Here is a 27,342-nt window from a genome sequence, read left to right as displayed (position 1 = left end):
TCTGGGACTTGTAGTCTTCTTCCCGAGGCGCGGCGTGGAGGGGGCGGGGCGAGGTGCGTTTGTGATGCTGATTGACTGGGGGTGTGCGCAGGAGGCGCGCAGGAGCGACGGCGCGCCGCTGGTGTCATGCGGAAGATGGCGGCGTCCAGGGGCGGATAAGGGCTCTGGGGAGGTGGTGAGAGGTTTCCGTACAGCCCGAGCGTGCGGCTTTGGGGATCCCTTCGCTGTTTCCTGCTCTCAGGTTTCGCGCCGGTCGTCCTCCCAGGCTTTCGGGCGCGATGTGGAGGAGCTTCCTCCGGCTGCGGCACGCCGGGCGCCGCTTCCTGAACCCACCCCGCGGTGCCCTCACCGCCTCCGTGGGGCCGGGGCCAAACCCCCTGACCCCTGCCCGGGCCTACGCGCCCCCGACAGGTGAGGGAACCCGGGGCACATTCTCTTTTGGCCAGGGCCCGAGTCGGGCTAAGGTGGGCTGAGGGGTTCGGCTGTGCAGGGCGGGGTAACCGAGGCAGGGCTCAGGCTCGTAAGGTTACGCAGTTCAATCGGGTCCTGCTACCGATCGGGGAAAATAGAAGCCCAGGCAAGGGCAGACCACCCGGCGCGTCGCTGCCTGAGACAGTAGTTGCCATTTGGCTCGTGCAGCTTTTCTTAAAGCTTATGGTTTTCTTTTCTGATAAGGAAGGCAGATGGCATTCTTGTTCTCAGACAGGGAAATTCGGGTTCTTGATCAGGACTACACCAAGGTCACAGAGCGGACTCAGAGGTCTGTGGAGGGCGACGGTCGGCCTTTTTATGTGTCCCTTTAGCTAGGCACAGAAGGGTCCTGGAACCGGGGCATTCAGTGGGCATTCAGTCTTCCATCCTGGCTAATTTCTCTGCAGGTTTCCTGGCCCTCCCTCCCATTGTCCGACCACAATCCTTGCCGTTTCTGCTAAGGAGTTGACCCTGGTGCCTCCTTTCTCTCCTTATCAGTCAGGAGAGAAAGGTAGTGACTCTTTCCCCGATTCTGGGGGGACGTTTTAGAGTAAGAGTGGGAGTGACTCCCTTAAATGAGTGAAGAGTAGTAACACTCTTCATTCAGTTAGCTTTTCTGTGCTGAGCACTGGAGGCATGGTGGTCTTCAAGGCAGGCGTGGTCCTAGCTAATGATCACTGTCATTATTGATCGCTGCAGGTTGTAATAGTCTCATTAAACAACAGTGTATAATATCCTGTGATAAGGGAAATACAAAGCTGTGAGAACATAAAGAAGCACCTATTCCCTTCTTGGGGGTTTTGAGGGTCTGGAAAGGGTCTTGGAAGAAAGGACATTTCAGCTGAGCTTAACAGAGGAGTTGGAGTTCAGTGGAGAGGAGGAGGAAGAGTGTTGGGTGGTCAGAACAACAGGTGACAGCAGGCTGGGAGGGACCTTGCTGTAACACTTCTTACTTTGGAAAATCTAGAACTCTACAGGTGGTTTGACATTGTGGCAGAAATACAGATCTGGGTCTAATGCCGGCTGAAGCTTTGAGGTGCTGTGTGATCATGGGCGCCGGACTGCTTCCTTTGGGCCTCATTTTCCTCCGTGAGTTGAAGGACTAGGTTGCCTCTGAGGGTCCTTCTGTTAAGTTTCGTAATTTTATACAAACGGGGGAGAGAGCTGGATGCAGCAAGGAGCTGACGTTTCGCCAGTCAGGGTCCAAGCTGAAGGGCCTGAAAGTGGCCATAAAGAACCAGTAAAGAGAAAGAAGGAAGGGCATTTGTGATACTGTGAATTAGAAGAAGAAATATACAGTTGACTCTTCAAACAACGCAAGGGTTAGGGGCGCCACTGCCACTCTCCACCATTGAAAATTCACATATAACTTTTGACTCCCCCAAAACTTAATTACTAATAACCTACTGTTGACCAGAAGCATTACCGATACCAGTCAAGTAACACATTTTGTATGTCATGTTTTATAGTCAGTATTCTTAAAGTAAGTAGATACAAGAAAATGTTATTTAGAAAATTAGAATCATAAGGAAGAGATCAGGAGGAAGAGAAAATAACATTTACTATACTGTAAAAAAAATGCAGGTGTAAGTGGACCTGCGCAGTTCCAATCCACGTTGCTCAAGGGTCAACTTGTGTATATTTGGTCTCCCTTCAGTTCCTGACACACATCTCGTAAAACCCTTGTAATTTACTAAGCAATAAGAGCTATGGAAGAGGCTTGTGTTATAATATTTGGTCTTTTGTCCTAAGATAGCTCCAGAGATATAAAGTTGAAAGGACTTTCTTATTCATAAGCCCCTTTCAGCCACACCTGAGGTTATGTTAATGAGGTGGCTTTTGGAAAGCACCTAAGGATGGGGGCTGGTTGCCAGGGGAAACAACCGCAAGATTAGAGGTTTGGTACTTTCAGTCCCACCCCCTGACCTCTGGGGAGGGGAGAAGGGCTGGAGAGATCGATTGCTTGCTAATGGCCTGTGATTTAATCAGTCGTGCCCGTATAATGAAGCCTCCATAAAATCCCTGAACTGTGGGGTTCAGAGGGCTTCAGGGGTGGTGAACACTTGGAGATGCTGGAAGAGTAGCATGCCCAGAGAAGGCACGGAAGCTCCACACCATTTCCCCTAGACGTTGCCCTGCACATCTCTTCATGTGGCTGATCTGAGTTACATCCTTTGACAATGAGCTGGTAATCTCGTAAATTAAATCTTTATCCGAGTTCTGTGAGCTGCTCTGGCAAATTCATCAAACCTGAGGAGGGGCCCTGGGAACCTCTGATTTATAGCCAGCGGTCGGAAGCATAGGAGACAACCTGGGCTTGCGGTTGGCATCTGAAGGGAGCAGGGAATGCAGTCTTGTGGGTCTGAGCCCTTACCTTGTGGGATCCAATGCTATCTCCAGGCAGATTGTGTCAGAACTTCACTGAATTGTAGGACACCCAGCTGATGTTACAGAGTTGATTGGTGACAAAATCCCCACACATGGGGAACAGAGAGTGTGTGAATGTGTAAAGGAAAAGGAGAGTTTCCTTTACAGCATCCTGGGAAAGGACAACACGAGCGAAGGGGACACGTACAGGAGTTCACTGAAATGGGCACAGGCAGATCGTTCACTTGGTTTAGTGGGTGCCACTTCGCATTATGGTGGCACGCCATCTACCATCTCTTCCCTTCTGCTGCAAACTTTACTAGTTCAGGCTCTTGGGAGCAGCTGGCACATGGTACGTAGTCAGACATGAAAGAGAATAGGAGTGAAAGCATGAAGCCCGTGCGAGAGAGGGACATGAAACCAGGCCTGTGAGTGCACTGCAAAGACGTTACCGCTTCGAGATTCTGTGAGCCGTAGGAATGGTGGACTGTTCAACCCAAGTGGGGGCCTTCTCCGTGAAGACTCATGCGAGCAGATTGAGCGTGGCTCCTTGGGAATGGCCATGCCACCGAAGGTTGTCAGGAGAGGAGGGGTTTGGGAAAGGGTCACCGGGGTGTTAGAGGAGATTTTGCAGCAAGGAGGCCTGTGTGAGGGTATGCGGTGGTCCCCCTGTGTACCAGCTGTCAGAGATCCATCAGCTGTTTAGAGGGGAAGGTGTTCTGGGGAGGCTGCATGTCTGGCTGAGTGCAACACCCAGTGAAGTCAAGGCTGGAAGTCTTGTCTCCTCTGTTTTCGGATTGTCACCTGGACAAGTCACTTAGCTTCCCAGAGTCTCTACCACCTCAGAGGCATTACTTGGCCTGTCTTCATAGAGTGGTTGCGTTGGGTTGAGGGAGATTCTGTAGATAAAGCCCAGCCTGCCACCCGTTTTTGTAAATAAAGTTTTATTGGAACACAGCCATGCTCCTTCATTTTCATATAATCTAAGGCTACTTTAAGTACTGAGTTGACTAGTTGCAACAGAGACCATATGGCCTGCCCAGCCTAAAATATTTACTCTGGTTCTTTATGGAAAAAGTTGGCCAACCCCTCCTCAGGATGCTAGAGCAATTCGGGAAAAACTGTGTTTAGTTATTTAGCTCATTTACATTAATTGCTATGGCAGATGCATTTGCTCTGAAGAATTTTTTAACAGCTTTATTGAGATTCAATTCAGTTATAATTCACTCGTTTAAAATGTATAATTCAGTGGTTTTTAGTATACTCACCGAGTTGTACAACCATCACCACAGTTCTAGAACACTTTTGTCACCCCAAAAGAAGCCTTCTACCCTTTGGCTATCACCTTCTTCCCTCCCTATCCCTCTGGCCCTAGACAACCACCATTTTATGTTCTGGCTCTATAGATTTCCCTAGTTTGGACGTTTCATAAATGGAATGTGGTCTTGTCTGGCTGGCTTTTTTTTTTTTTTTTTAAAGATTTTATTCATTTATTTGACAGAGAGAGTGAGCGAGCACAAGCAGGGGGAGCAGCAGAGGGAGAGGGAGAAGCAGACTCCCCACCCAGCAGGGAGCCTGACGTGGGGCTTGATCCCAGGACCCCGGGATCACGACCTGAGCTGAAGGCAGACGCTCAACGGACTGAGCCACCCAGGTGCCCCTGTCTGGCTGGCTTTTTTACATTGAGTCTGTTTTCAAGGTTTATCCATGTATCAGTACTCCACTGTTTTTCATAGCTCAGTAATATTCTATTGTGTGGCTGTATCACATCTTATTTATTCATTCATCCATTGATGAACCCATTTGGGTTGTTTCCCTCTTTCGGCTATTCTGAATGCTGCTATAAACACTTGTGTACAAGTTTTTATGTGGGCATATGTTTTTTTTTTGTTTATGGTTTTTGTTTGGGCATATGTTTTTATTTCTCATAGATAGATATCTAAGAGTAGAATTGCTAGACACATGGCAACTGTTTGACTTTTTGAGGAACTGCCACACTTTTCCAAGGTTTAACTGCTACACTTTTCCAGTTTACATTTTCCCCAGCAGTGTATGAAGGTTCCACTTTGTCCACATCCTTGCCAACTCTAGTTATTATCTTTTTTTTTTTTTTTTTTAATTATAGCCGTCCTAGTGGGTGTGAAGTAGTTTCTCCTGGTTTTGTTTTGCATTTCCCTGATGATGATGACATTCAGCATCTTTTCATGTGCTTATTTTGTATATTTTCTTTGGAGAAATCTGCATTCAGATTCTATGACCAGTTTTTAATTGGGTTGTCTTTTTATCATTGTAAGAGTTCTTAAACAGTTGGTTTGGAGAATTCTGACACCTGAAAACGGTTGGAGCCGCCGTAGGATTATGGATAGAGGGATGCCCTAAGTCAAATGTAGCTTAAAGGCTTAAGGCCCACCAGATGGCACTGTTTAAAAAGATAAATGTGTTGAGTCCGCTGGGAGAGGGCACTTCCTCTGTTCTTGGTGCACTGTGGGAGTCGTAGTTCTGAGGCTTTGAGTCTTTCCAAAGCAAAGGCCAAGCGAAAATTGAGGCTGATAGGAAGATCACTCACTGGTCTGTGAAGCCTGGGGCAGGAGGAGGAATGGAAGGGAAGTGACACAGAAAACACCCTGTTTCTTTATATGGATTGAAATGACCTCATAGGAAAAAGGGACCTGATGGACATTAATTTCCAAGTCAGCACTCATCACGTGAGTGGGTTTTTAAAATTGTTCTCTGCTTCAGTAGCCTGTTTTCTTGCAGCCAGCTTTTAACATCCAGCACTTTCTCACGTACCTTTTCTTCGTGTCTGCATAGTCCACACCTAAAAGTAACCGACTGTGTTTTTGCCACTGAAACAGCTGTTCTGTAAAGGGAGCGATTCATACTCGGGATAGACCCGAGTTCTGTGTGAGCCCACAAGGCTAGGCTGTTAATTTCATCTTTAAAGATGAGGTTCCTGTTGCTGTCAGCTAGCCCCGTGCTCACTGAGAACATGGGTGCTTCAAGGTTCCTGGTCTGATGATTTATCTTATATGACTCAAGGCCTCTGAGGGTCCAGGTGAAGACCATTGTTGGGGGCCATGGATGCCACCAAATGAGTTTTCCAGATCTTGGCCTTGTTTGCCTATGTGGACCCCTAACTTGGCTGCCTCTGCCTTCATACTGTGATCTACCCAGCCCCCTCCCCCGGATCTGGCCCCCACCACCCTCTCTGGGCCTCTCTAACCATGCTCTGCAAGATAGCTACAGTCTCGTCTTTCGACCATGGTTTTAGTTCTCCAAACTCTCATGCTCTCGTGAGGCTGAGGACCTTCAGCGTAAGCTGTTTCTTCTGCTAGAAACGCCTTCCACACAGCCCCCCCGCCCCAAGAAACGAAGCCATCTGTGCAGATTGGCTAACTCCTGCCTCTCCCTCAGGTCTCGGATGAAATCTGACCGCTTGGAGGTCTTCCTTTAGCCCAGGATGAGATTAGGCTCTCCTTTTTTTTTTTTTGAAGATTTTATTTATTTATTTGACAGAGAGAGCGAGAGAGCACAAGTGGGGAGAACAGCAGAGGGAGAGGGAGAAACAGGCTCCCCGCTGAGCAGGGCACCCGACGCAGGGCTTGATCCCAGGACCCTGGGATCATGACCTGAGCCGCAGGCAGATGCTTAACCATCTGAGCCACCCAGGCGCCCTGAGATTAGGCTCTCCTGGCGTGTGTCTCCAGTGAGCCTCGGACTTTGGCTGGTTTAGCGTTCAGCTTCGCAGTAGACATCAAGTGTCCCGAGGGCAGGGGTGAGCTTTGATTCGGATCCCCAGGACTCAGCGAAGTTTGTTCCAAGGCTAGAGTCTGCCCCTCCGTGTATCGGCTGCATTCAGGAGAGCACCTGTCCGAAACGCCGCACAGGGGTGCCTGCCCTCTGCAGAGGCCCGGCAGCCTTTGTGCCCCTTTGCCTTTTGAGCAGTTTTGGTTGACCCATCCTTGCCCTTCTATCCTTCCCACTCCCTTCTGATTTTTTCCTCTTAATCAGGCACAGAGGGGGACCTGGCCAGGATGGAGAAGGCAAGGCCTGACCAGCGAAGCAGAGGGGAAAAAAAAGACTTCCCTTGTGGGAAACCTCACTGTCCTGCTACCTATAGGTTCAGCCCGAGCTGTCAGTTTCTGCCCCGAGTCCAGGTCTCTCGGGCCCATCTCCCAGGGCTGTGTCGAGCCACGTGCTAGAATGCTTTCCCCTGGCACTTCCTGCTGATGGGGGCAGATCCTTCCCCCAGCGATGGTGAGTCAGCTTTCACAGCTCTTCCCACTTCCTGCCTGGTCTGGCTGTGGACACGTTGCCCAGCTCAGGCACCTGAGAACATGCTGGATGTGGTCCAGGTGCCTCAGTCCAGGCCTCCAGACCTACGCCAGGAGGCCTCCAGATTCGTGTCTCATCCACCATCTGAATGCGACCGGATGGCATGTGAACCCAGAGCATTCGGAAGCACCAGGCCGGCGTGAACTTTCCACTTTGGTGTCAAATGCGTGAGAGAATCTCTATTACGATTTCAAACAAAGGTGGTAACTCCTGCCATAAAAATACAGCATCATCTCGGTGCCCAGATCCTATCACTTTTTTTTTCTTTTAAGTATCGACGCTCCGTAAAGACAGCGATTTTTGTCACTTTTATTCATTGCTTGATCCCACGTACCTAGAATGGTACCTGGCACGGGGTAGACACTCAATTTTTTTTTTTTTGTTGGAAAGCAGTTCGGGCCTTCTCTGAGTAGAGCACAGTTGTGGAAATGCAATTTGGGGCCCTTTTCGGGAAAGCATCGGTGAAAGAGCATGAGACTGGTGAAAAAAACTGGCGTGATCTGGAAGACCTAAAAACACCACGTTTGGAGGCCAGACACCCTCCCTCCACCATCCCAACCCCCCGGCACAAATGAAGTTCTCCTGATTTTCATCATCTGTTTGAATTAATTTTAACTTAAATGTGATTTTTGTTCTTTGGGGCTTTTTTTCTAAAGCATTAAAAACGAATGAATCTCCTCCCCCTCCCCATTTTCCATCAGTATTTCCGACACATAACTTCAGTCAGGGACGCTGAAGGCTCTTAGGACCCAGTGATTTTGTGACGGAACGAACAAGCGAAGGAGGCAAGGTTTTGTGTTTATCACAAATGTTACGGCTGGGTTACGATTTTTAGCTTCCAAAATCTGACCTCTTTGTTCTTTATTAGTAAAAGGAATCTGCATAATTCTTTGGGAGACACTTAGTTTCAAGCCCTCCAAGTAGAACGGGGATTTGCTTACATTTTCATAGAAGGTTTTATTCAAGTTATTTTCAGATATCACGAGCCGCATATTTTTCCCTTTCTTAAAGGAAATGTTTGGAGTGCCTGTTGAATACGCAGGCATGCTGGTTAATCAGGTTAATTAATTGGATAGAGAGGACGAGGATGGTCCTGGGATCTCTCTTCACTTCCTGTGTGGAACACACGTGCACACGCATGTCCCCACCGGCTTTCCTCTCTCGCTGTCTTAGAGGCAGCAGACTCTTGCCCAAAATAGGTCTCTGGCTTTATCACATTCAGACACCATCTTCGGACTGGGACACATTCTTCTGCATGGGGGCAACGCTGGTGGGGGGGTGTGGGGGCGGGGAGCCTGCCTAGAAGTTAAAGCAGAAGGTGCTAGAAAAATCTTTCGCGTCAGGTAGTCTGCGGCTTCGAGACGCTTTGCGATCAGACTGTCCCTGGGCTCGGGGGCCGGCAGGGGCATGACCAGTGTGTCGCGTCCCTCCCTCATCCCTGGAGAGTGAGTGCCCTCCTCCCCCGAGCTTTAATCAGGAGCCGTTGATGATGCCGCGTGGAGTAGGGCAGACCCAGAATAGTGATGTGAAAACCGAGCCAATCAATCAGCATTAGCGGTAACGACACAAGCTGGTCTTGTCACTTCCTGAGCTGTCTCAGTGTTATTTTAAACCGCCTTTTTGAAAAATCTCTTTTACAGAAAGGAAGAGATTTTATCAGAATGTCAGCATCACACAGGGTGAAGGTGAGTGTCTGAAATTTTGACTGTCTCTTTTTCTTTTTTTTTTTCTTTCTGTGAATGGGTAGAAACATTTTTCATCTCTAGCCGGTTTCAGGGGTGAGATTACCCTTCGTGCTTTTGTTGGCTGGGTTTCTGTAAGCCCTCCGCGAAGGGACTCACGGTTGGCTTTGTCTGCACTGATTCAAGAAGCTAAATATAGGAATGGTCACTCGATTCCACTTAACAATCCCTGAGAGGTTTTCATTTGATCTTTCAAGGTGGCTTTGAGATAAACCTGGACCACAGGAAGCTGAAAACTCCCCAAGCCAAGCTCTTCACTGTCCCCAGCGAGGCCCTGGCCATCGCGGTGGCCACTGAATGGGACTCCCAGCAGGACACCATCAAGTTCTACACCATGCATCTGGTAACAAGTTCCCGAACCTCTGCCCCCGATGCCCACGGCTGGCTTCCTAGGGTACCTGGCAAAAATCTAGACTCCTTTCCAAATTCGGATAAGGCCCTCGGGGGTGGACTCCTGCCGTACTAGCCTCCTTGAACATGCTGCCATTCCCCACCCGGCCCCCTGTGGTTCCCCTGCTCAGAACGCCGTACTGGATGGCTGGTTCCTCTCCTGGTCTCACCTTCCCTGGCTGCCCAGCGCTCTTATTTTCTGTCACGCCACCTGTTCATTTCTTCTGCCAGCACGTAAGCGGTTGATAATTGTCCATTTGAGGTTTGCGTGCTCAGAGTCTGTGTCTTCTCCCACCTCGTGAGCACAGAAGGGCAGGGCCATGTGTGTCTCACGAGTGCGTAGCCAGCCCCTAGCTGGCTAGTCGGCACTCAGCATTGGTGGAGAGCAGGGACGCACGGGGCCAGGTGGGTGAGGCGAGGCAGCTCCCCTTGCAGTTAGCCCTCCCTCCACACAGGGGTGGCTCGCTGCGGCGCGAGAGCAGACCGGGGCACGGGCTGGCTAAACTCTGAGGCTTCCAGACCGTCACCTTGGGCAAGCTACTGCCCCGTCTCAGCCCCGTGGTCCCCCTCTGCGAAAGGTGAGCGCGGCGGTCAGGATGGGATGATGTGATGCTGGAACGTCTTTGGCGTGGTTCCTGGCCCAGAGCGAGCGCTCAGTCAACAGTGGGAACAGTGCTTTCGTCCTGGTCATTCCCATGCTTGGCCTTGACATGCAGACCCAGGCGGGTGTCCTCGGCATCTTCACAGCCTGTGGCGGGGCTGGCCGTCTCCTTTGGCTGTCAGGAAATAAGGGTGACACGGCTACAGACTAATTGTCCTAGTACCTAAGCAACCTCGCTGGAGAAGTCACCCTGCTTCTGGTTTGGCTCATTTGTCGCCCTTCTTCCTAAGGTGATCAGGGAGCCAGCTGGGAGCTTCTCGGTCAGATCTGAGTTCTAGCGACTGAGCCCCTAGGCCTCAGTTTCTGCATTTCTGAAATGCTTGTAATAATGGTACCTACTTCAAAGGGTGTCATGAGGCTTCAGTGAAATACAGCAGAGCCTGATCGTGGAGAGCATGAGACCGGGGGGAGGTTCGTTACTCGGGTGACTGTGAGATTCCCCTGGGCCCACAGACTGCCACACACCAGGTTTGGCACGGAGCCTGGCTGTCGCAGGGGCTCAGTAGACGGGCTACAGCTGAGGCTGTGGAGATACCGGGGGTCGAGGGCTTCCGTTTGGCTCCGGCACTCCCTGGGTGGTGCTGTCTGGGTTCTCCGTGTTGCTGTGGGTCGGAGGCATTCTCTCTCTGGAGCGCAGTGCGTTTGCCTGGGCCCAGCGGCGGTGACGGGGCCTCTTGCCTCTCACTTCAGACCACATTGTGCAACACGTCTTTAGACAACCCTACCCAGCGGAACAAGGACCAGCTGATCCGGGCGGCTGTGAAGTTTCTGGACACCGACACCATCTGGTAATTGACATTTAGATGGCATTCCCCTGCGACTGAGTGGGTCCCCTGGGCTGTTTGCCTCATTTGCCCAGACCGTTATCAGCGGAAGAAGAGGCAGACCCTTTTCGTTTATCTCCCAAGGCGGGGAGGCGGTCTGCTTGACGTTACCACTCAGCTGCCCTGCGGGTCCCTGGGAGGGAAGGCTGCTCCGGCTGCCACCGTGTCAGAGCGCCGGGCACTCCTCTCCTGCAGCCTGGCAGCTGTCTCTGGGTCTGCGCCGGGGGTGGGGTGGGGTGGGAGGTAGCATATGCAGCATTTGCAGGCTCCAGGACCAAGGGGGTCACTTTTCAACCCCCAGTGGGGCCTCTGATCCTGGACCTCCGCCCATTCTCACGTCGGCATCGTTGTCGTCAGTTGTCCGCTTGGACACGGGGATGGTTGGTTGTTGATGTCAGGAGCTAGCTGCCTCCACTTAGGATTTCTCCCCTCGTGTCTGGGTTCATTAGCTAACTGGTCAGTGGTGTCGAAGGAAAGTTCAAGAGACAGCAGAAGTGGTCGAGCAGCACGTGTCTGTGGGCCCAGATACTCTAGAATCCTGATTTGCCGCCCATTCTCCTGCACACTCACGATCACTCTTGTGCCTTCTGCTCACCCCGCACTGTGGCTTTCCACGGTGCCCACTCGTCTTCCCGTCCCCTGGGGCCTGGCCCCTCAGCTCCCCACAGCTGGCTCCCGTTTCTGTGTCTCTTGGTCGAAACAAGTGGGAGAGCCTGGCACCAGGTGGCGTGGGGCCCCCGAGCCGGCAGCCGCTTCGGAGCCGTGCGGGATCAGGCCACGCGCATGGGCAGTTTGTGGCCAGGGGCGCAGTCTCTCGGAAGGGTTGGGGAGGTGGGGGTGCAGTGACTGAGCTCTGGCGCAGCATCGTACGGTCAGCTGGGTGTGGATCTGGGGGTGCAGAATTAGTGTTTAGAATGGCATTGACCTAGTGCCACAAGCCTTGGCCTCTGAAACAGGGACGTTTAGGACAAGGTCTCAAACTCTAGCCTGCGGTAGAATCCCCTGGAGGCCTTGTTAAAACACGCATTGCTGGTCTCCACCCCCAGAGGTTCTGCTTTCCATAGGTGTGGGGTGGGACCTGGGAACTGGCCTTTCTAGCAAGTTCCCGGGAGATGCCCTGCCGCTGGCCCCGAGACTACCCTCTGAGAACTGCTGCTTTAGGGCAGGACTTGTAGGGCTGGGGGAGGGGAGTTGAGAAGTTTTGTTTTGGTTTTTTTTGCTCTTCCGTTTTACGTTTTTCCATTGTCAGTCACTGAATGAAGGAATTATACCTTTTTTTATTAACGAAGGTGATTTTTGCAATGAATTAGCTACAGGGTGGAAGAGCCAGCGACATTAGTGGAACTGCAAAAGAACGAGTGGGACCCGATCATAGAATGGGCCGAGAAGAGGTAAGATGCGCAGCCCCGCAGGGTTGGGCAGGCTGGTGGGGTCAGGGGTCACGCTGGACCGCTGAAGCCCTCAGCTAGTTGACTTTCTGAGTTCAGAGCACCCCTGGGATTCCACAGCTCCCGGATGTTGAGGGATAGGGCCGGCCCCCTTGGGAAAAAATGCTCCGCCAATTAGCATCAGCCACCATGCACCAAGTGCGTGCTGGGTAGGGGTGGAGCCCCCGCTCTGCCGCGATTGGCTTTGTGATCTGGGGCTAGCGCCTTGAGCTCTCTGAGCGTCCTCGTCTGTGAGTGGGCTTCATCTTCCCCACCCCTTCGCCTGTCGTGAGCAGTGAACTAGGTGAAGCCTCACATCGAGCTTGACACACGGTGAAGTTGCAGGTCTGGGCTCTGATCATCTGTCACCGTCACGATTGCTGTACTTTTAAGCTAAATCCCCCAACAGCGTGTATGACCCGTCCACACAGGACGACAAGTCCGGGAACACCAGTCCTATGGACGGAAGGCTTCTAGGAGTTGATGATGCCCAGTATTTTTCCTTCGCGGAAGGAGTCTTCTGTGCAAAATTGCATGAACTATTGATGTGGTGGAGAAATAAATTCAATTTCTTTTCATGCCAGGGAGGTCTGGGAGGGCTGCCACCTTGGCACTACCTTGACCTCCGTGTTTTGTAAGCTTACACGGAGTTGTTCTTGGTGTAGCATTTTTCACAAAAGTGCTCTCACCCTGCCTCGTTCGTGCACGTTTCCCGAGTGCCCACGATGTGCCAGATATCCTTGGGTTTTATAGGAAAAGGTCCAGCCAGTGCACTGAAGGATCAAATAAAATGTAACAACGACAATACCGTGTAAGGGCTATGAAGGTACGGTGTCATTCCAGAGGCTAATGAAACGGAACAATAGTGGCGGTACCTGGAGATCTCTGCCGTGGAACAAAATTGTCCACTTTCTGTGGCACTCGAGATTCTCATCCTTAAGACTTTACAAAGCAGCTCGGCCATTTGCTGTGTTCCATTTGTGCTATTAGAAATTTCAGCAAGAATATTTCTAAACCAACAGGAAAAATGTGTTACATAGGAAAGAAAATGACAGAAATTGCTCTTAGTCTATTACCTTTTTCCTGTCCTTTATAGTTATTGCTCTTGAAAATGTGTCATTCTTGAAGCCAACTCATGTCCCAGACCAAAAGCAAAGGATTGCATGCAGTAGAGGCTTAATAAATATTTGAAAAAATGATTGGATGGTATAGGACACATTCAAAGATTATTGTGAGGAAAACATGGGGCGCCCGGCTGGCTCAGTCAGTGAAGCGTGCGACTCTTGATCTCGGGATTGTGGGTTCGAGCCCCATGTTGGGTGTAAAGATTACTTAAAAATAAAATTTTAAGAATATATATATTATTGTAAGGAAAATCATTTTTAAGAGGGGGAAGGGCAGAGGGAGAATCTTTTTTTTTTTAATTTAAATTCAATTAATTAACATATAGTGTATTATTAGTTTCAGAGGTAGAGGTCAGTGATTCATCAGTCTCATATAACACCCAGTGCTCATTACATCACGTGCCCTCCTTAACGTCCGTCACCCAGTCACCCCATCTCCCCAGTCCCTCCCCTCCAGCAACCCTCCGTTTGCTCTCTATGATTAAGAGTCTCTTATGGTTTGTCTCCCTCTCTGATTTCATCTTGTTTTATTTTTTTCCTCTCTTCCCCTGTGATCCTGTTTTCTTTCTTAAATTCCGCATATCAGTGAGATCGTATGATAATTGTCTTTCTCCGATTGATTTATTTCACTTAGCATAACACCCTCTAGTTCCATCCACGTCGTTACAAATGGCAAGGTTTCATTCTTTTTGATGCCTGACTAGTATTCCATTGTGTATACACCACATCTTCTTTATGCATTCATCTCTCAGTGGACATCTGGGCTCTTTCCGTAGTTTGGCTCTTGTGGACGTTGCTGCTGTAAACATTGGGGTGCAGGTGCCCCTTCGGATCGCTACATTTGTATCTTTGGGGTAAATACCCGGCACTGCAATTGCTGAGTCGTAGGGTAGCTCTAGTTTCAACTTTTTGAGGACCCTCCACACTGTTTTCCAGAGTGGCTGCCCCAGCTTGCATTCCCACCAACAGCGTAAGAGGGTTCACCCCTCTCTGCATCCTCGCCAGGAGGACAGAGAGAATCTTAAGCAGGCTCCATGCCCAGTGCAGAGCCCGATGCGGGGCTCAATCTCACAACCCTGAGATCATGACCCGAGCCGAAATCAAGTCAGATGCTTAACTGACTGAGCCACCCAGGCACCCCAGGAAAATAACTGTCTAAAGACGATCTTTTGTGGTCTCAAATATGAAAATTTTTCTTCAGAGGTTTAAAAAGCCGGCAGCCCGTGCTTCTGATGGAGATTCTAGGCAAACGAGTTAGAATTTCAGGCCGCTATGTGGTCTCTGGTTCTGCTCTGGGGTGACAGGAGATTATTAGGTCAGGAGGCCGCTGCTCCCAGAATCCTGGGCATGGGCACACTCAGCAGTGGAGGACTTTGCTTCCGGGTGGAAGCTGGGCCACACAGCACCACGGGGACATGCCGAAGCCTTTTCCTTGCAGATACGACGTGGAGATCGGCTCCTCCACCAGCATCATGGGGCCCAGCATCCCAGCCCGGACGCGGGAAGTGCTCGTCAGCCACCTGGCATCTTACAACATGTGGGCCCTGCAAGGTATGCATGGTGTTTCCCGTGGGCCTGGGAGGGCGGCGTGATGGGGACCGGCATCACAGGAGCACTCGAGGGGGGGCTCAGATGCCAACTAACCCTTCTACTCAGTCCCAGGAGGACAGTGGGTTCCCACCCTTCCAGGAGGTAGTTGGCTCTCCCTTTTTCAGGTGTCTTGACTTCAGGTCTCATTGGCCTGGCTCAAGTCACATGCCCGTCTACCAACCAGTCCCTGGACCAGGGGGTGGAGTCCTCTGACCGGCCAGGTTCAGTCATGTGCTGTGCCCCCCCACCCCCGGGCAGGAGCGGAAGAGGGATGACACCCCCAGTGAAAAATCAGAGTGCTCTTCGAGAGGAATGGGGAATGGATACAGAGCCGGCCAGAAAGCGCACATCCCCTGGGACCGTTGTCCCCCACCTAGCACTTCTGTACCCCTCCAGGCCTGCAGGGGCTCGCAAAGAGTAGGTCTGGCAACTGCCCTGTCTCGGGGCGGGGGTGCCCTGGATCCTGATCTGGCTCATGTCCCTGCAGGGATTGAGTTTGTAGTGACCCAGCTCAAGTCCCTGGTGCTGACCTTGGGCCTGATGGACCTGCGCCTGACCGTGGAGCAGGCCGTGCTGCTGTCCCGCCTGGAGGAGGAGTACCAGGTGAGGAGCCGCCTCTGCCCTCCCTGGTTCGGACAGGGCAGGGGTGGGGAGGGTGGGCTAGCTAGCCCACGTACAGTGTGTTTATGTAGATTCGGCCTTTCACGACTTTCACGTACATCCAGAAACCAAAACTCAGGGCCCGTGAAAGTATTGTCAAGAAGCAGTAATACGGGAGAACGGTAGTACGTGCCGCCGTGTTCCAGCATGCTTCACTCTCCCCTCATCGCCTCACCGCTTCTGAACAGCCTGCGCAGCTGGGGGCTGTTGGTAGCCGCATCTTACACGGGGGAAACAGAGGCACGGGGTCACACCCCTGGAAGATGCTGGAACCAGGGTTTGGAGCTGGGTCTGGGTGACTCCAGACCCAGGTGGTCACTGCACCCCGCAGAGAGAGATGGTCTCCTTGCACACCTGCACGGTGGCCCTGCCGGCACGACGAGGAGCCGCGTGCACGTGCGTGCTCTCACGGGGATGAGCTAAGCCCGGGCGCCCCGACTCTCACTGCGGGTCATCTGGCCGGCAGAGCACGCACGGGTGGCTGCTGTTTGTACCGAAGTTTTCATTTAGTGGGTTTGAAATTAATACGGTTTTGCTACACTGTCATTTGCATTTTTTAACTCTGAGAATTATGGCGTTCTCTGCAGTCTTTTTACTGTTTTTTCCTCCAACCTCAGAAGGTTAATTGCTCTTAGAAATCGGCTCCTAGCACGATGAAAACCCTTTTGTAATGACATTATTTCCCAAGTCCACCTAGTCATCTGCTCAGAAAAATGCCAGGGGGAAAAACTGTTTCTCTACCACCAAAGAGGCTAGCTAGAAACAATGAGGTGGGCAGGGGGTGATTTGTTGTGGGGGGAGGGCTGTGGGAGGCAGGGAGCCAGGAAACCCCCTGTCCAGTCGGGGCTCTGCGTTGGCCCGTGGGCCCCGAGCCAGGCGTTCATTCTCTGACCCGCGGGTTCGATCCGCCACAGAATAGGGCCTTACCTGTTCTCTCAAAGTATAGAATGCTCCTCAGACGACATATCACAGTCGTCCGCGTGGAGACGGTAGCTTGCGTGGCGTGGCAGATCCTGGGTGCCGGGATGGGCTGGGGCAGCTGGGCCTCTGGCCAGGGAGGGGCCAGCAGGGTCTGGCTGGAGTCCCACTGACATCTGGACAGCCACGCTGTGAGTCTGGGGCTCTTTCCTCCGGTCGTTAGAGCGCCGGGGAGAGAATCTGCGAGCCTGCCCCAGTGCGCAGAGCACAGTTTTCTCGAACACTGCACCCCCGGGGATCAGAACCGAAGCGGCCATGTGGCTTTGGTTGATTTATTTATCCCACCCACGCGAGGCTGGGGGGAGAGTCGGGGGGGGGGCGGCACTTGCAGGCCAGCCTGGTGAGGCAGCTCGGAGAGGATGACACTTTGCAGGCAGCCTCACACCAGCCCCCTTGGGGGAGGAGGAAGGCATGCGGGTCAGACCCCTCGGGGAAGATGTGCGGGCCCAGCCGGCAGTTGGGGTGCTCCCGGGCCCTGGGCCTGGACTGCACCCCTCCCGAGCTGCCCGCGCCCCATCAGCATGGGCGCCGGCTCTGCCCACCCAAGGGTTCGCCCCTGCCGCCTCCCCTGCGTGAGTTCTCATGTTTGGCAAGATCGGAGCCCAGTCCGCCCCCGAGCCGGGCTCTGGGGATGGAATGTGGCTCTGGCTGGTAGGCAGCTGGGCGCCTGCCGGCCACCCAGCGGCATGTCCTGTCCCCCGCGCAGATCCAGAAGTGGGGCAACATCGAGTGGGCCCACGACTATGAGCTGCAGGAGCTGCGCGCGCGCACGGCCGCCGGCACCCTCTTCGTGCACCTGTGTTCCGAGAGCGCCACGGTGAAGCACAAGCTCCTGCAGCAGTGAGGCCTGCCTGCGGGGCTCCCCGGCTCGGCGTTGCTCTCACGCACCCCCAGGACCCGCAGTGCTGTGGCGGTCAGCTCGCGTCCAAGCCGCGCGCCCCTGCGCCTGCTGGCAGCCAGCGAGCGGGACAAGCGAACGAGTGACTTACTCTCAAGCTGGTTTTATGAAATATTTCTCTGCCCTGGGAGCGCGTGGAGGCCTGTTTTCATTTGCGCCGCTCCAGTCCTCCATTCCTCTTGCTACGTCTGGAGGCTTCACCAAGGTCAGACGGCTTACCTCCCGCGGCACGTCCTGCTATCCGCGGCCCGTGGCCGGGAGCCTCACAAAGCTGGGGAAACCACATCGGCACACCGCTCCGGGCGGCCCTCAGCCTGAAGACTTTTCTCCCCCTGGCTTTTCAATCAAACAGTCTTTCTTTGGAAAGTGAGTCCTTTTTGTTCCAAGCTGGTTATTTCTATTTGTCCCTAGTATTTTAGAAGAAATAATTTACTCTTAAAAATGGAAAGTATATATTGTTCATGGATTCAAAGCCCAGGCAAGCAGGGCAAGGCCATCTGACTTGTAGGTGTCCTGCTGTGGGAGCCCTGGTGTCCTCCAGACATGGGCACTCCTCTCCGCCCTGGGTGGCAGGTGCGATGTCCTGTGCTGGGGCCCAGTGCAAGGGAAGCAGGAAGAGTCTGAGGGTTCAGACAGCAAAGGCTTTCTGAGCCGCCTGTCCTGGCACCCCTGAGTAATGAAATGGCATCACCCCCTTCGTGGAGCACGGGCCGCATGCCGGGTGCTTCTCCACACTTCCATGTGCTCTCCCTGAAGGCCTGACTGCACTCAGGAGAGGTACTGTCACCTCCCCACTTCACAGATGGAGCTCAGGCTACAGAGGTGACATGGGAGGCCCAGCCTGTGCTCTTAACCTCCAGAGGGTCCTCTGGTCCCTGCGGCCAACCTTAGAGACACAGGGAGCCACGGCCTCCGCTGGCCCAGGTCCCATGGCTATGCTGGGGGCTCTGGCCTCTCCCGCGTCCCTCCTCAGCACGCGGAAGAGAGAAGGGCTCGGTCCATGTCAGCCTTCTCCGCCTACTGCTGGGGGCCTGCCCTGGGCCGTCAGCAGAAATGGGGGGCACACAGCTGACATTGGGCCGTGGCCAAGAGTATAGCCCACTGACAGCCGCCTTGGAAGCTGCTCTTAGTAGCCCGGCCAACTGCAAGGCCGGCTGATGATCTTGGACTTTTGTTCCTGCACATCCATGAATAGGAATTCTGATGATTTTTTTTTTTTTTTAAGAATGGAGAAAAGATGGGATGCCTGGGTGGCTCAGTCGGTTAAGGCACCAATTCTTGGTTGTGGCTCAGGTCATGATCTTGGGGTTGTGAGATCGAGCCCCACATCGGGCTCTGTGCTCAGCAGGGAGTCTCCTTCTCTCCCTCTCCCCCTCCCCCCACTCATGCTCTTGCTCTCTCTGAAATAAATGAGTACATCTTTAAGAAAAGAATAATGGAGAAAAGATGACATGGTCCTTTATTTTTCTTTACATTTGGAAGTTTTCCCAGGGGTGGGGGAAGAATGGTGCTGGGGCGGGGGGGGGGGGGTTGTGGGTTGAGACGCTCCCGGTAACACTTGCAGCCGGGACGTGTGTGGGGTGCGCGCACGCTGCGAGGGCCGATGGCCGTGTTCCGACCGACCGTCTGGGCTGGCGAGCCCTAATCTATGACGTCACTGCACTCCAGGCTGTCCAGTTCGTTCTGCATGTGGTCGATGTACTGACTGATCTCCTTCACTCGCCCGCGGTTCCTCATCATCTCATTCTTGTGGATCTGAAGGGTGAAGGCGAAGCCCGAGGTCGTGAAGTCAGAATTCGCTGATACTTTTACCAAGTACGGTTTGGGGAAAAGGAGGTCGTTCTTGGACATTTGCCTCGTTCCCTCCGCCGTTTAGAGTCTGCGCGTGCCGCTCGTCTCCTTGAGGCAGGGGTGAGGGTGGGGTAGCGTGCGTGTATGTCTTCGGTGTGGACTTCTGCCGTCCTTAATTTTACTGTACTTCTCATCGCCAAGAGCATATGCTCCCGGGGGAAGATGCCCGCTTTCTCCCCGGCCGGTGGCTGGAGAAATGCGCGCGGCTGCTAGACCCTGTAGACCAGGGTACCGCCCACTCACCGTGTCCACGAGGTGTGCACACCAGGAGTTGGTCCTGGTCACCAGCTCGTCTTCTCGATTGTCAATCTTCAGAAGGTGGATGTCGTGGGACGCCCCGACGGCATTAACGATGGTGTCTTTGTCGACAAAAAGCTGGTGAGCGAGAAAGATCAAATGAGCGAGTGGGTCACGTTCCCTGCCCCCGAGCACCAAGTCAGAGGGCTGAAGAGAAGGGGGACAGCCGAGTGTCCCCTGGCTGGTGGAGGCGGCTGCCCGGCGCCCACTGGAGCGCCCAGCTTTGTATCAGAGCGTTCTCACAGCTCATCTTCCAGGGACAAGGCCTCCCAGCCCCGAGCCGGGACAAGCGCTGTGGGAAGGGCCCCCCGCGGCGCTGACTTTGCCCTACTAGTTGGGGGTGTGTTTGCTTCAGGGAGGAGGCAGGTGGCTGTTCCAGAGGTGACCTCACTCAGGACATCTGCTCCCACAGTGGTTCTCTCTTGCTGGCCCCCAAGTCTCATTTGCCTGACACCTGCCGGCCGGGTGGGAAGTGCGAGGCTGGCTGAGGGTGTCGGGGCTGCTTTGAGCACAGAAGGCCCTGTGACTCGATGGCTGCTCGCCCCACTCTGTCTCTCCATTGTCCCTCACGTGAACCAAATCGAACTTTGGATTATACTTGGGGTCTCCTGCCTTCTTGTTCCTGACCTTGTTTTCTGCCTTGTAAAAAGTTGTTGGGAAGCCCCCCCGCCACCAGGCCTGGCTGGTTCTAGTGTCCACACTATGGCTGCTGTGTAGCCCAAGTGGAATCATTTCCCAGAGCAGCGTGAGGCCGCGGGAGCACTTAGGAAGTGTTGCTTACGCTTCGAAGGAAAGGCAAAGGACCTGAATGTTCTGTTACAGAGAGGACTGCAAACAGGTAATACTTGGGGTGGTTTTTTTTTTCTTTAGTATAGTAGGGGTTAACTTAATAGTTTACAAAATATGTTCTATGGAATCTTGAGATATTAATATTTCATTTTTTTAAAGATTTTATTTATTTGACAGAGATAGAGAGAGCCAGCGAGAGAGGAAGAAGCAGGCTCCCAGCAGAGGAGCCCGATGTGGGGCTCGATCCCATAACGCCGGGATCACGCCCTGAGCCGAAGGCAGACGCTTAACCGCTGTGCCACCCAGGCGCCCTGAGATATTTATATTTCTGAAAAAAAGTTTTCTTTGCTCAAATACATTTGGGGAAAGCCTTGCATACCCTAGGCCCCTTCTGGGTATTTTACAGGGCTAAAACAGAGAAGGCTCTGGAAAGTATAAACTCTCTTAACTTTGTTTCCTTGGTTTGCGAGTTCATTTGCAGTTTTTTTGGCCACAGACTTCTTTTCAGAGAAATGCCCGTGAGTACCTTGTGGGATGGTGGTTTTCCACAGAATCCCGTGTAGAGAAGCCAGGCTAGCTGATGCTAGCACGGCCGCCTGGGAGAAGTGACCAGAAGTCATGAAGATCTTCCTCTGTGCGAGAAGGCCCTGGGCCAGACTCTAGGAAGGGCTCAAAGATGTGTACCACCTGCCTGCCCGTGGGCTTCAGGCAGCCTGCTCGGGAGCGCGTCCTGGTGATCGAGAAGTAGCCACGGCCACACCCACTCCTCACCAGAAGGTCCTGGTTCTTCATTTTTAAAAAGGGTCATAGTAGGGGCGCCTGGGTGGCACAGCGGTTAAGCGTCTGCCTTCGGCTCAGGGCGTGATCCCGGCGTTATGGGATCGAGCCCCACATCAGGCTCCTCCGCTAAGCGCCTGCTTCTTCCTCTCCCACTCCCCCTGCTTGTGTTCCCTCTCTCGCTGGCTGTCTCTATCTCTGTCGAATAAATAAATAAAATCTTAAAAAAAAAAAAAGAAATGACCTTTTGGAAACCAACCTGTTGGTAAGTTTAAATCACTAAATTATCATGCGTTCCTCTTTAGATCGCCCCACTGAGTGCCCACCAGGTGTTTTATTTCTTGCCCTAGTTCGTCTGGCAACCGTCCTGCAAAGGGGGTTAGCGTCCCTTTTGCAGATGAGGAAACTGAGGCTCTGGGAGGCTTTCAGGCTTACTAGAGCCACAGAGGGTGGGGGACGGGCACTGAGTCGGCCGGCTGGCTCCTGAGCCTGCCCACCGCCCTCGGCCAACCCGAGGCCTACGAGCCCCGCCCACAGTACTCACAGCGCGCAGGTCGTCGGGCAGGTCCTCGTCCAGCTCGCCCTTCAGTATCTTCTCCAGAGTATTGATGGAGATCTCCAGGAGCTTCTCGTGGTGGTGGTTCTCCAGGTCCCGGCACTGAGCCATCGTGCAGCCAAGTTAAGCAAAGGCCAGGGGCGGAGCTGGCCAGGCGCCTCCGCAGACCCTCAGAGGGCCGGGCCGTTTCCTCCAGACAAGAACAGACTTCGAAGGGCGGCTGCATCGCCACCTTCACAGCCGGTCGTACACACGCACGAAACCCCAGGGCCAGCCAACCAACACACACACATCTGATCATCACTGCCCCCTTGGCGCTGGGTCCCCTCAGAACCCCTCTATCCTCCACATCTCTCCCTCCCACTGCCTCCTCTGACTGGACAGAAAACCAGGCCTGGTCTCCCCATTCTAGCTCTTTCTCCCCACAGCAGCCAGGGAGTTCTTAATCATGTAGCTAGACTGGACCTCATCCTTCCCATGCTCATGGCTCTCCAGGGGCTTCCCATTCTCTGTTGTGGTGTAAAAGCCTCTCTTGGAACTGAATCTCTCTCAGGGCCTCAGGGCCTTTGCACAGGCTACCTCTTCTGCCTGGAATGTCCTCCCCACTTTTCTGCCTTGTCCGTCTGGCCCACACTCAGGTTCCCAGAGGACCGTCCCTCAGGGAGTCTGCAGGCCCTGGCCTCTGCTTACTTACTGCCTCCATAACTTCTCTCTCCTTGCAGGACTATGGGCCCAGGAAGGCAGGACCAGGAGGTTACTTATGGGGTAGAGCACAGCAGTTTGTGCCCCCCCCATCCCGCATGGCAGGGCCCTGAATTCGGGTAGCAGAAGGGTCGGTCATGCCCCAAATGTTGGCTCCTAACCCTGACGTTTAACCTGACAATCTCATGATAAAGGATTTGTCAGTGTCTGCAACATGGACGTGGCCCCACTCCCAGGGCCTGTGCACCTGCAACACGGGAGGCAGGCAGGGGTTCTGGGGTGTGGTCGCCCTGTGAACATCACTCATTTGAGAACAAATAAGCCAGGGCTTCTGGGCCGCACACAGCAACCCGGCTAGGCATCCAAACCTTGACTCTAACAAGGCACTATTGTTCTGAGGGCTGGGAAACTCCCTCAGACCCTGCGGAACATTCTTGGAACATTCCAAGCAGTGGCCAAATCTCCATCTTTTGAAGGTGAGCTTTTTCTTTGGTGAAAAACGGGAGGTTTTACATTCCTCTAATCCCAAAGGTGGAGTCTCCCACTAAACGGGATCCAGTGACGGGGTCGACAGCACCTTGGTGCAAGTAGGGAACTTTCTTTCTTTTTATATATATATATATATATTTTTTTTTTTTTAAGATTTTATTTATTTATGTGACAGAGAGACAGCCAGCGAGAGAGGGAACACAGCAGGGGGAGTGGGAGAGGAAGAAGCAGGTTCCCAGCAGAGGAGCCCGATGTGGGACTCGATCCCAGAACGCCAGGATTGCGCCCTGAGCCGAAGGCAGACGCTTTAACGACTGCGCTACCCAGGCGCCCCAGTAGGGAACTTTCTGTACATCAAACTGGGGCTCGGGTACTTTTGGTAAAAGGTGAAGTATGATTATAAAGCGCTGACTTTTTACTATCTCTGCCCATGGGTTTAGGGCACTGGTGGCAGTGGGAGGGGGAGGTGTGATCCCGAAGGTGGCCACCTGGAAGGGGACCACACTGATTTGCATCCTGCTGAATTTGTGAAAGAGCTGTACCCTTCTCTGACTTTGGTTAAAAGTGCAAGTAGCGGGGCACCTGGGTGGCTCAGGTCATGCTCCCAGGGTCCCGGGATCCAGCATCGGGCTCCCCGCTCAATGGGGGGTCTGCTTCTCCCTCTCCCTCTGCCTGCTGCTCCCTCTGCTTGTGTTCTACAGCGCCCCCCATCAAATAAATAAATAAAATCTTTAAAAAAAACACTTTTTAAATGCAAGCGCTTCTCCCCTGGAGGCATGGGGAGTACTGGTGTGCACCAGTAACACCTCCACATGGAGGGTCCTCAAGGAAAGGATATAGGCTCTGGACATTTTCAATAAAGAGTGCCACCAAGTCGATGATGTTCCTTTCAAACATGTTTATCGTCTCCTGGAAATGACAAAGAACACAGCTAACATGAATATTTAGACATGAACTCGACTGACCTAGCATCAGAGCAAAAGGTGATCTGTAAAACTTAGCAGATGCCTCCTGTAATTCCAGACCCTGTAAAACCAAACACCTTGACCTTCCCAGGTAGAGGTCTATGAACTGGCCCTCTCTGCTGACCTCTTTCTCACAGCTGTGTTACTCACTCTCCAGCCGCTTCAGCTTACTCACCACCCCCTGAAAGTTTAATGTAAAGTTTCCTCCAGGCCTTTGCACATGCTGGTCCCTCTGCCAGGAATGCTTGTCCTGGTTTTGCCCTCCCATACCCCCCACATATACACACAGAGCTAACCCCCTTCCTTTGGGCTTCTCAGTGGCATTTGTTCATCACCTCCAGAGAATCAGGGGACAAAGTCACAAAGAGCCGGACTGCCTGGACCATTATCCCAGCTCCACCACTGTTGTCTAACTTCCATGGGCCTCAACATACTCATCTGTGGAATGGGTTTCCTTTGTAGTATGTGTCTCGTGGAATTGGGCTTAAGTTTAAATGAGTGACTTCACACAAAATGCCTTGCAGGGTGCCTCAGTAATGCCGGCAGTGACCCCTGACCTCTCACCACGAGCGCAGCTACGTGCATGGCTTCCACCCCCCTGCCGCCGATGCCCCCCTGCATTGCTGCATCCCAGCGCTTAGCCGGGCACCCAGCGCGTAAATGGGACTTGAGTGAGGGAACCACGGGAAATGAGACTGTGAGGCCTGCTTCCCTGTGACCGCCCCCCCACCAGGATGGGTCATGCCTCTGATCAACCACAGGGCCGCAGGGTGTGCCGAGGGCACCCGGAATCTACCTGAGTCTGAGCACTGACTGCAGGCCTAGCTGCACATTTTTCCAATGTGTGTAAACACTGTCGTAATGAATAAACATGGGGTCGTTGAAAAGCACGAGTGCACCTGACAGCTTCTTGGCTGCCGGTGATACCAGTACGCCCAGGTTCTGGGGAACTTCTGGATGTCGGGAAGGGGCTCTCCCTGCAGGAAGAGGTCGGCAGCCGCTGCCGGAGCCTCCCCTGATGCTCCGTGAGCGGCTTTCCGCAGTGCTCGAGACCTCCCCGGCGGGCAGCGAGCATCTGCCCTGTGCTGTGATGAGGACATCTCTCCGCGTCTGAAGTGTCACTTGACACGTGAGGAACTGATCAGGCGCTATTTGTTGGCCCAGCCGCGGCAGCATGCAATGAGGTTCAATTCATCATGGCCCTTCAGACTCCTGGCCTCGGCTGCCTTGTGAATACACGAGTCACTCGGGTCACTCGGCCGTAAGGAATTCTAGATAGCAGCGCACTGTGCTTCCGAGACTTAGTGCTGAATTGCAAGCTCCTCGCCCGGCCCTGCGACGCGGCAAACGCGGGCTGCAATGCGGAGGACCCTTTGTTCCTTCCTAGAGCGGGGGCCCACTCTGTGTTTCAAGCACCAGACAGCTCCTTGGGTCTAATAGAAAAGAACCACCACTCCCGGCTGAGGCTCTGGGTTCTTCCAGGATAGAGGGTGCATTCCAGAGGAATGAGCTCACCTCTCAGGCTGCCCAAGAATCACTCACAGTCTGAGTGATTGAAATGTATTAAGAGCAAACACGGGAGTGATGAGCAAAGAAAGCTTTAGTCGGCCGTGCTGAGTCGCAGTGGACGATTCCAGCAGAGGAATGCCTGGGAAGGCGCCAGCTGGAGTACAGTTTTGCAGCTGAATTACTGTGTTCTTGCATATGGGTGGGCAGGGCACGAGCGTGCCCCCTTTGTGCCCCGGGGGCCCAGCCTCACCTCCAGCTGCTCTACCAACTGCATCTCCAGGGTCATGAGCACGTTGAACAGCTCCGTGATGTCCTCGCTGTATTCCAGTATCTTCACCTCGATGTTGATCAGGTCGGACTCATCTCGAATGGCGTTTAGACTCTGCAAACAAAAGCCCGTGCTTTAGGAATCCATGACTAAGTGTCATTAGTTAATGACAGGTGACAGTTGGTTTTGTGGCTAAGAACTTAGACTCTGGGGTTGGACTGTCCAAGTGCAAGTGTCAGCTCGCCCCCTTGTCTCCGTCGTGGGCTTGTGGAAGCTACTTAAGCTCCCTGTGCCCGGAGGCAGCTAGAGCGGATGCTAGCACTGGGTGGTGAGTGCTCCATTCACGTTTTAGCTCTGGTTTTCATTAAAGGTCGCTGGGCTGGGTGGAAGGAGCAATGGCTTCAGAGTCAAGTGACCCTGAATTTGAATCCTGTCTGGGTCACTTATCAGCAGTGTGACCTTGAGGGTGCCACCTTCATTCTCGAAGCTTTGGTTTCCTCGTGTAAAGGGGGAGAGAAGTGTGTCACAAAGTCCTGGGGATTAGGCAGTGTATAGGAGCTCTTGACTCACAGCAGGGGCTCAGCAAACAGTCTCCAATAAAAGGCCCATAGGAGGCACAGGTAGGGAGAGAGACTGGAAAAAGGTCCAGTCGTCAGGAAACCATTTGGGCCCACAGAGCACCCCAGAGCTGGACCGTTTGGAACGACAGGATCCTCACGGGCTGGCAAGCACCCTGGGGTCCAAGGCTGGCACTGAATTCTAGCCAATCACTAACAAACATCCTGGGGAGTTGGCCACCAGATGCATCAACTCGTTTCTGTTGCTATATGGTATTAGCTGGGAAGGAGGATAGAGTAACTTGGCACAATTCGGTGTGATGAATCATATTTATAATAATGGCTAGCCCATATGGAGAAAAATCAGGTTCAATCCCTACCTCGAACCTTACATGAAAACAAATTTCCCCGCAGAGTGAAGATTTAAATGTACAAAGTAAAGCCATAAAAGTTCTGGAAGGAAAAATGGGTGGGTTTTAATAAATAACCTCAGAGTGAAGAAGTCCTTTCTAAGTATAACCAGAAAAAAAGACTTGATGAATTATACTACATAAAAGTTTTAGAAATTCTGAATGGCAAAAGCACCCTAGACAGAAAAATGACAAGGTGAACAACGGAGTGGGAAACATATTTGCAACTCATTTCACTGACCCAGAGCTAACTTCTCAATCTATAAAGAGCTCCTACAAAGTAATGATTTTAAAAAAAAAGAGAGAGAGGGGCGCCTGGGTGGCACAGCGGTTAAGCGTCTGCCTTTGGCTCAGGGCGTGATCCCGGCGTTATGGGGTCGAGCCCCACGTCAGGCTCCTCCGCTATGAACCTGCTTCTTCCTCTCCCACTCCCCCTGCTTGTGTTCCCTCTCTCGCTGGCTGTCTCTATCTCTGTCGAATAAATAAATAAAATCTTTAAAAAAAATAAAAATAAAAATAAAAAAAAGAGAGAGAGAGAGACCAGAAACTAAGTAGAAAAAATGGGTTAGAGCACACTGTAAGAACAAACAGTTCACGGAGTAAGAAGTACGCGTGTTTATAAAACATGCAATGTTTACCCTCACTTGAGGGAAAACAAGCGCACCCCAAGTGTGCCAGATGGGCAAAGACGAGGAAGCCCGGGCA

The 27,342-nt window shown here is 52.7% G+C and overlaps 2 protein-coding genes across 3 annotated transcripts in view; one reads left to right on the top strand and one right to left on the bottom strand.

Annotated features, from left to right (window-relative positions):
- The first annotated feature begins 63 nt into the window (after positions 1 to 63).
- ATPAF2 (ATP synthase mitochondrial F1 complex assembly factor 2) lies at positions 64 to 18,912 on the top strand. 2 transcript variants are annotated; one of them, XM_026521156.4, is made up of 8 exons: positions 64 to 411; positions 8,814 to 8,858; positions 9,113 to 9,258; positions 10,657 to 10,754; positions 12,101 to 12,181; positions 14,780 to 14,892; positions 15,419 to 15,534; positions 17,276 to 18,912. In XM_026521156.4, exons 1-8 carry the CDS (start codon positions 279 to 281, stop codon positions 17,411 to 17,413), a joined length of 870 nt encoding a protein of 289 aa, XP_026376941.1. In that variant the 5' UTR covers positions 64 to 278; the 3' UTR covers positions 17,414 to 18,912. The 2 variants fall into 2 exon arrangements, with proteins under 2 accessions (XP_026376941.1, XP_057167250.1); XM_057311267.1 differs by having other exon boundaries at positions 106 to 411; positions 9,113 to 9,309.
- Positions 18,913 to 19,007: 95 nt separating this feature from the next.
- Positions 19,008 to 27,342, bottom strand: part of DRC3 (dynein regulatory complex subunit 3) — a 30,248-nt gene continuing 21,913 nt past the window's right edge. Inside the window, exons 9-13 of the mRNA XM_057311266.1 lie at positions 25,653 to 25,784; positions 23,767 to 23,837; positions 21,726 to 21,849; positions 19,562 to 19,693; positions 19,008 to 19,222 (exon numbers count right to left, since the gene is read on the bottom strand). Coding sequence (XP_057167249.1) covers positions 19,109 to 19,222; positions 19,562 to 19,693; positions 21,726 to 21,849; positions 23,767 to 23,837; positions 25,653 to 25,784 — 573 coding nt within the window. The 3' untranslated portion in view covers positions 19,008 to 19,108. The remainder of the gene's footprint in view (positions 19,223 to 19,561; positions 19,694 to 21,725; positions 21,850 to 23,766; positions 23,838 to 25,652; positions 25,785 to 27,342) is intronic.

This window comes from Ursus arctos, unplaced genomic scaffold (genome assembly GCF_023065955.2).
Source record: "Ursus arctos isolate Adak ecotype North America unplaced genomic scaffold, UrsArc2.0 scaffold_14, whole genome shotgun sequence".
Lineage (NCBI taxonomy): Eukaryota > Metazoa > Chordata > Mammalia > Carnivora > Ursidae > Ursus > Ursus arctos.
Note: the sequence above shows the minus strand (reverse complement) of the source record. Positions and strands in the feature narration are given on the sequence as shown.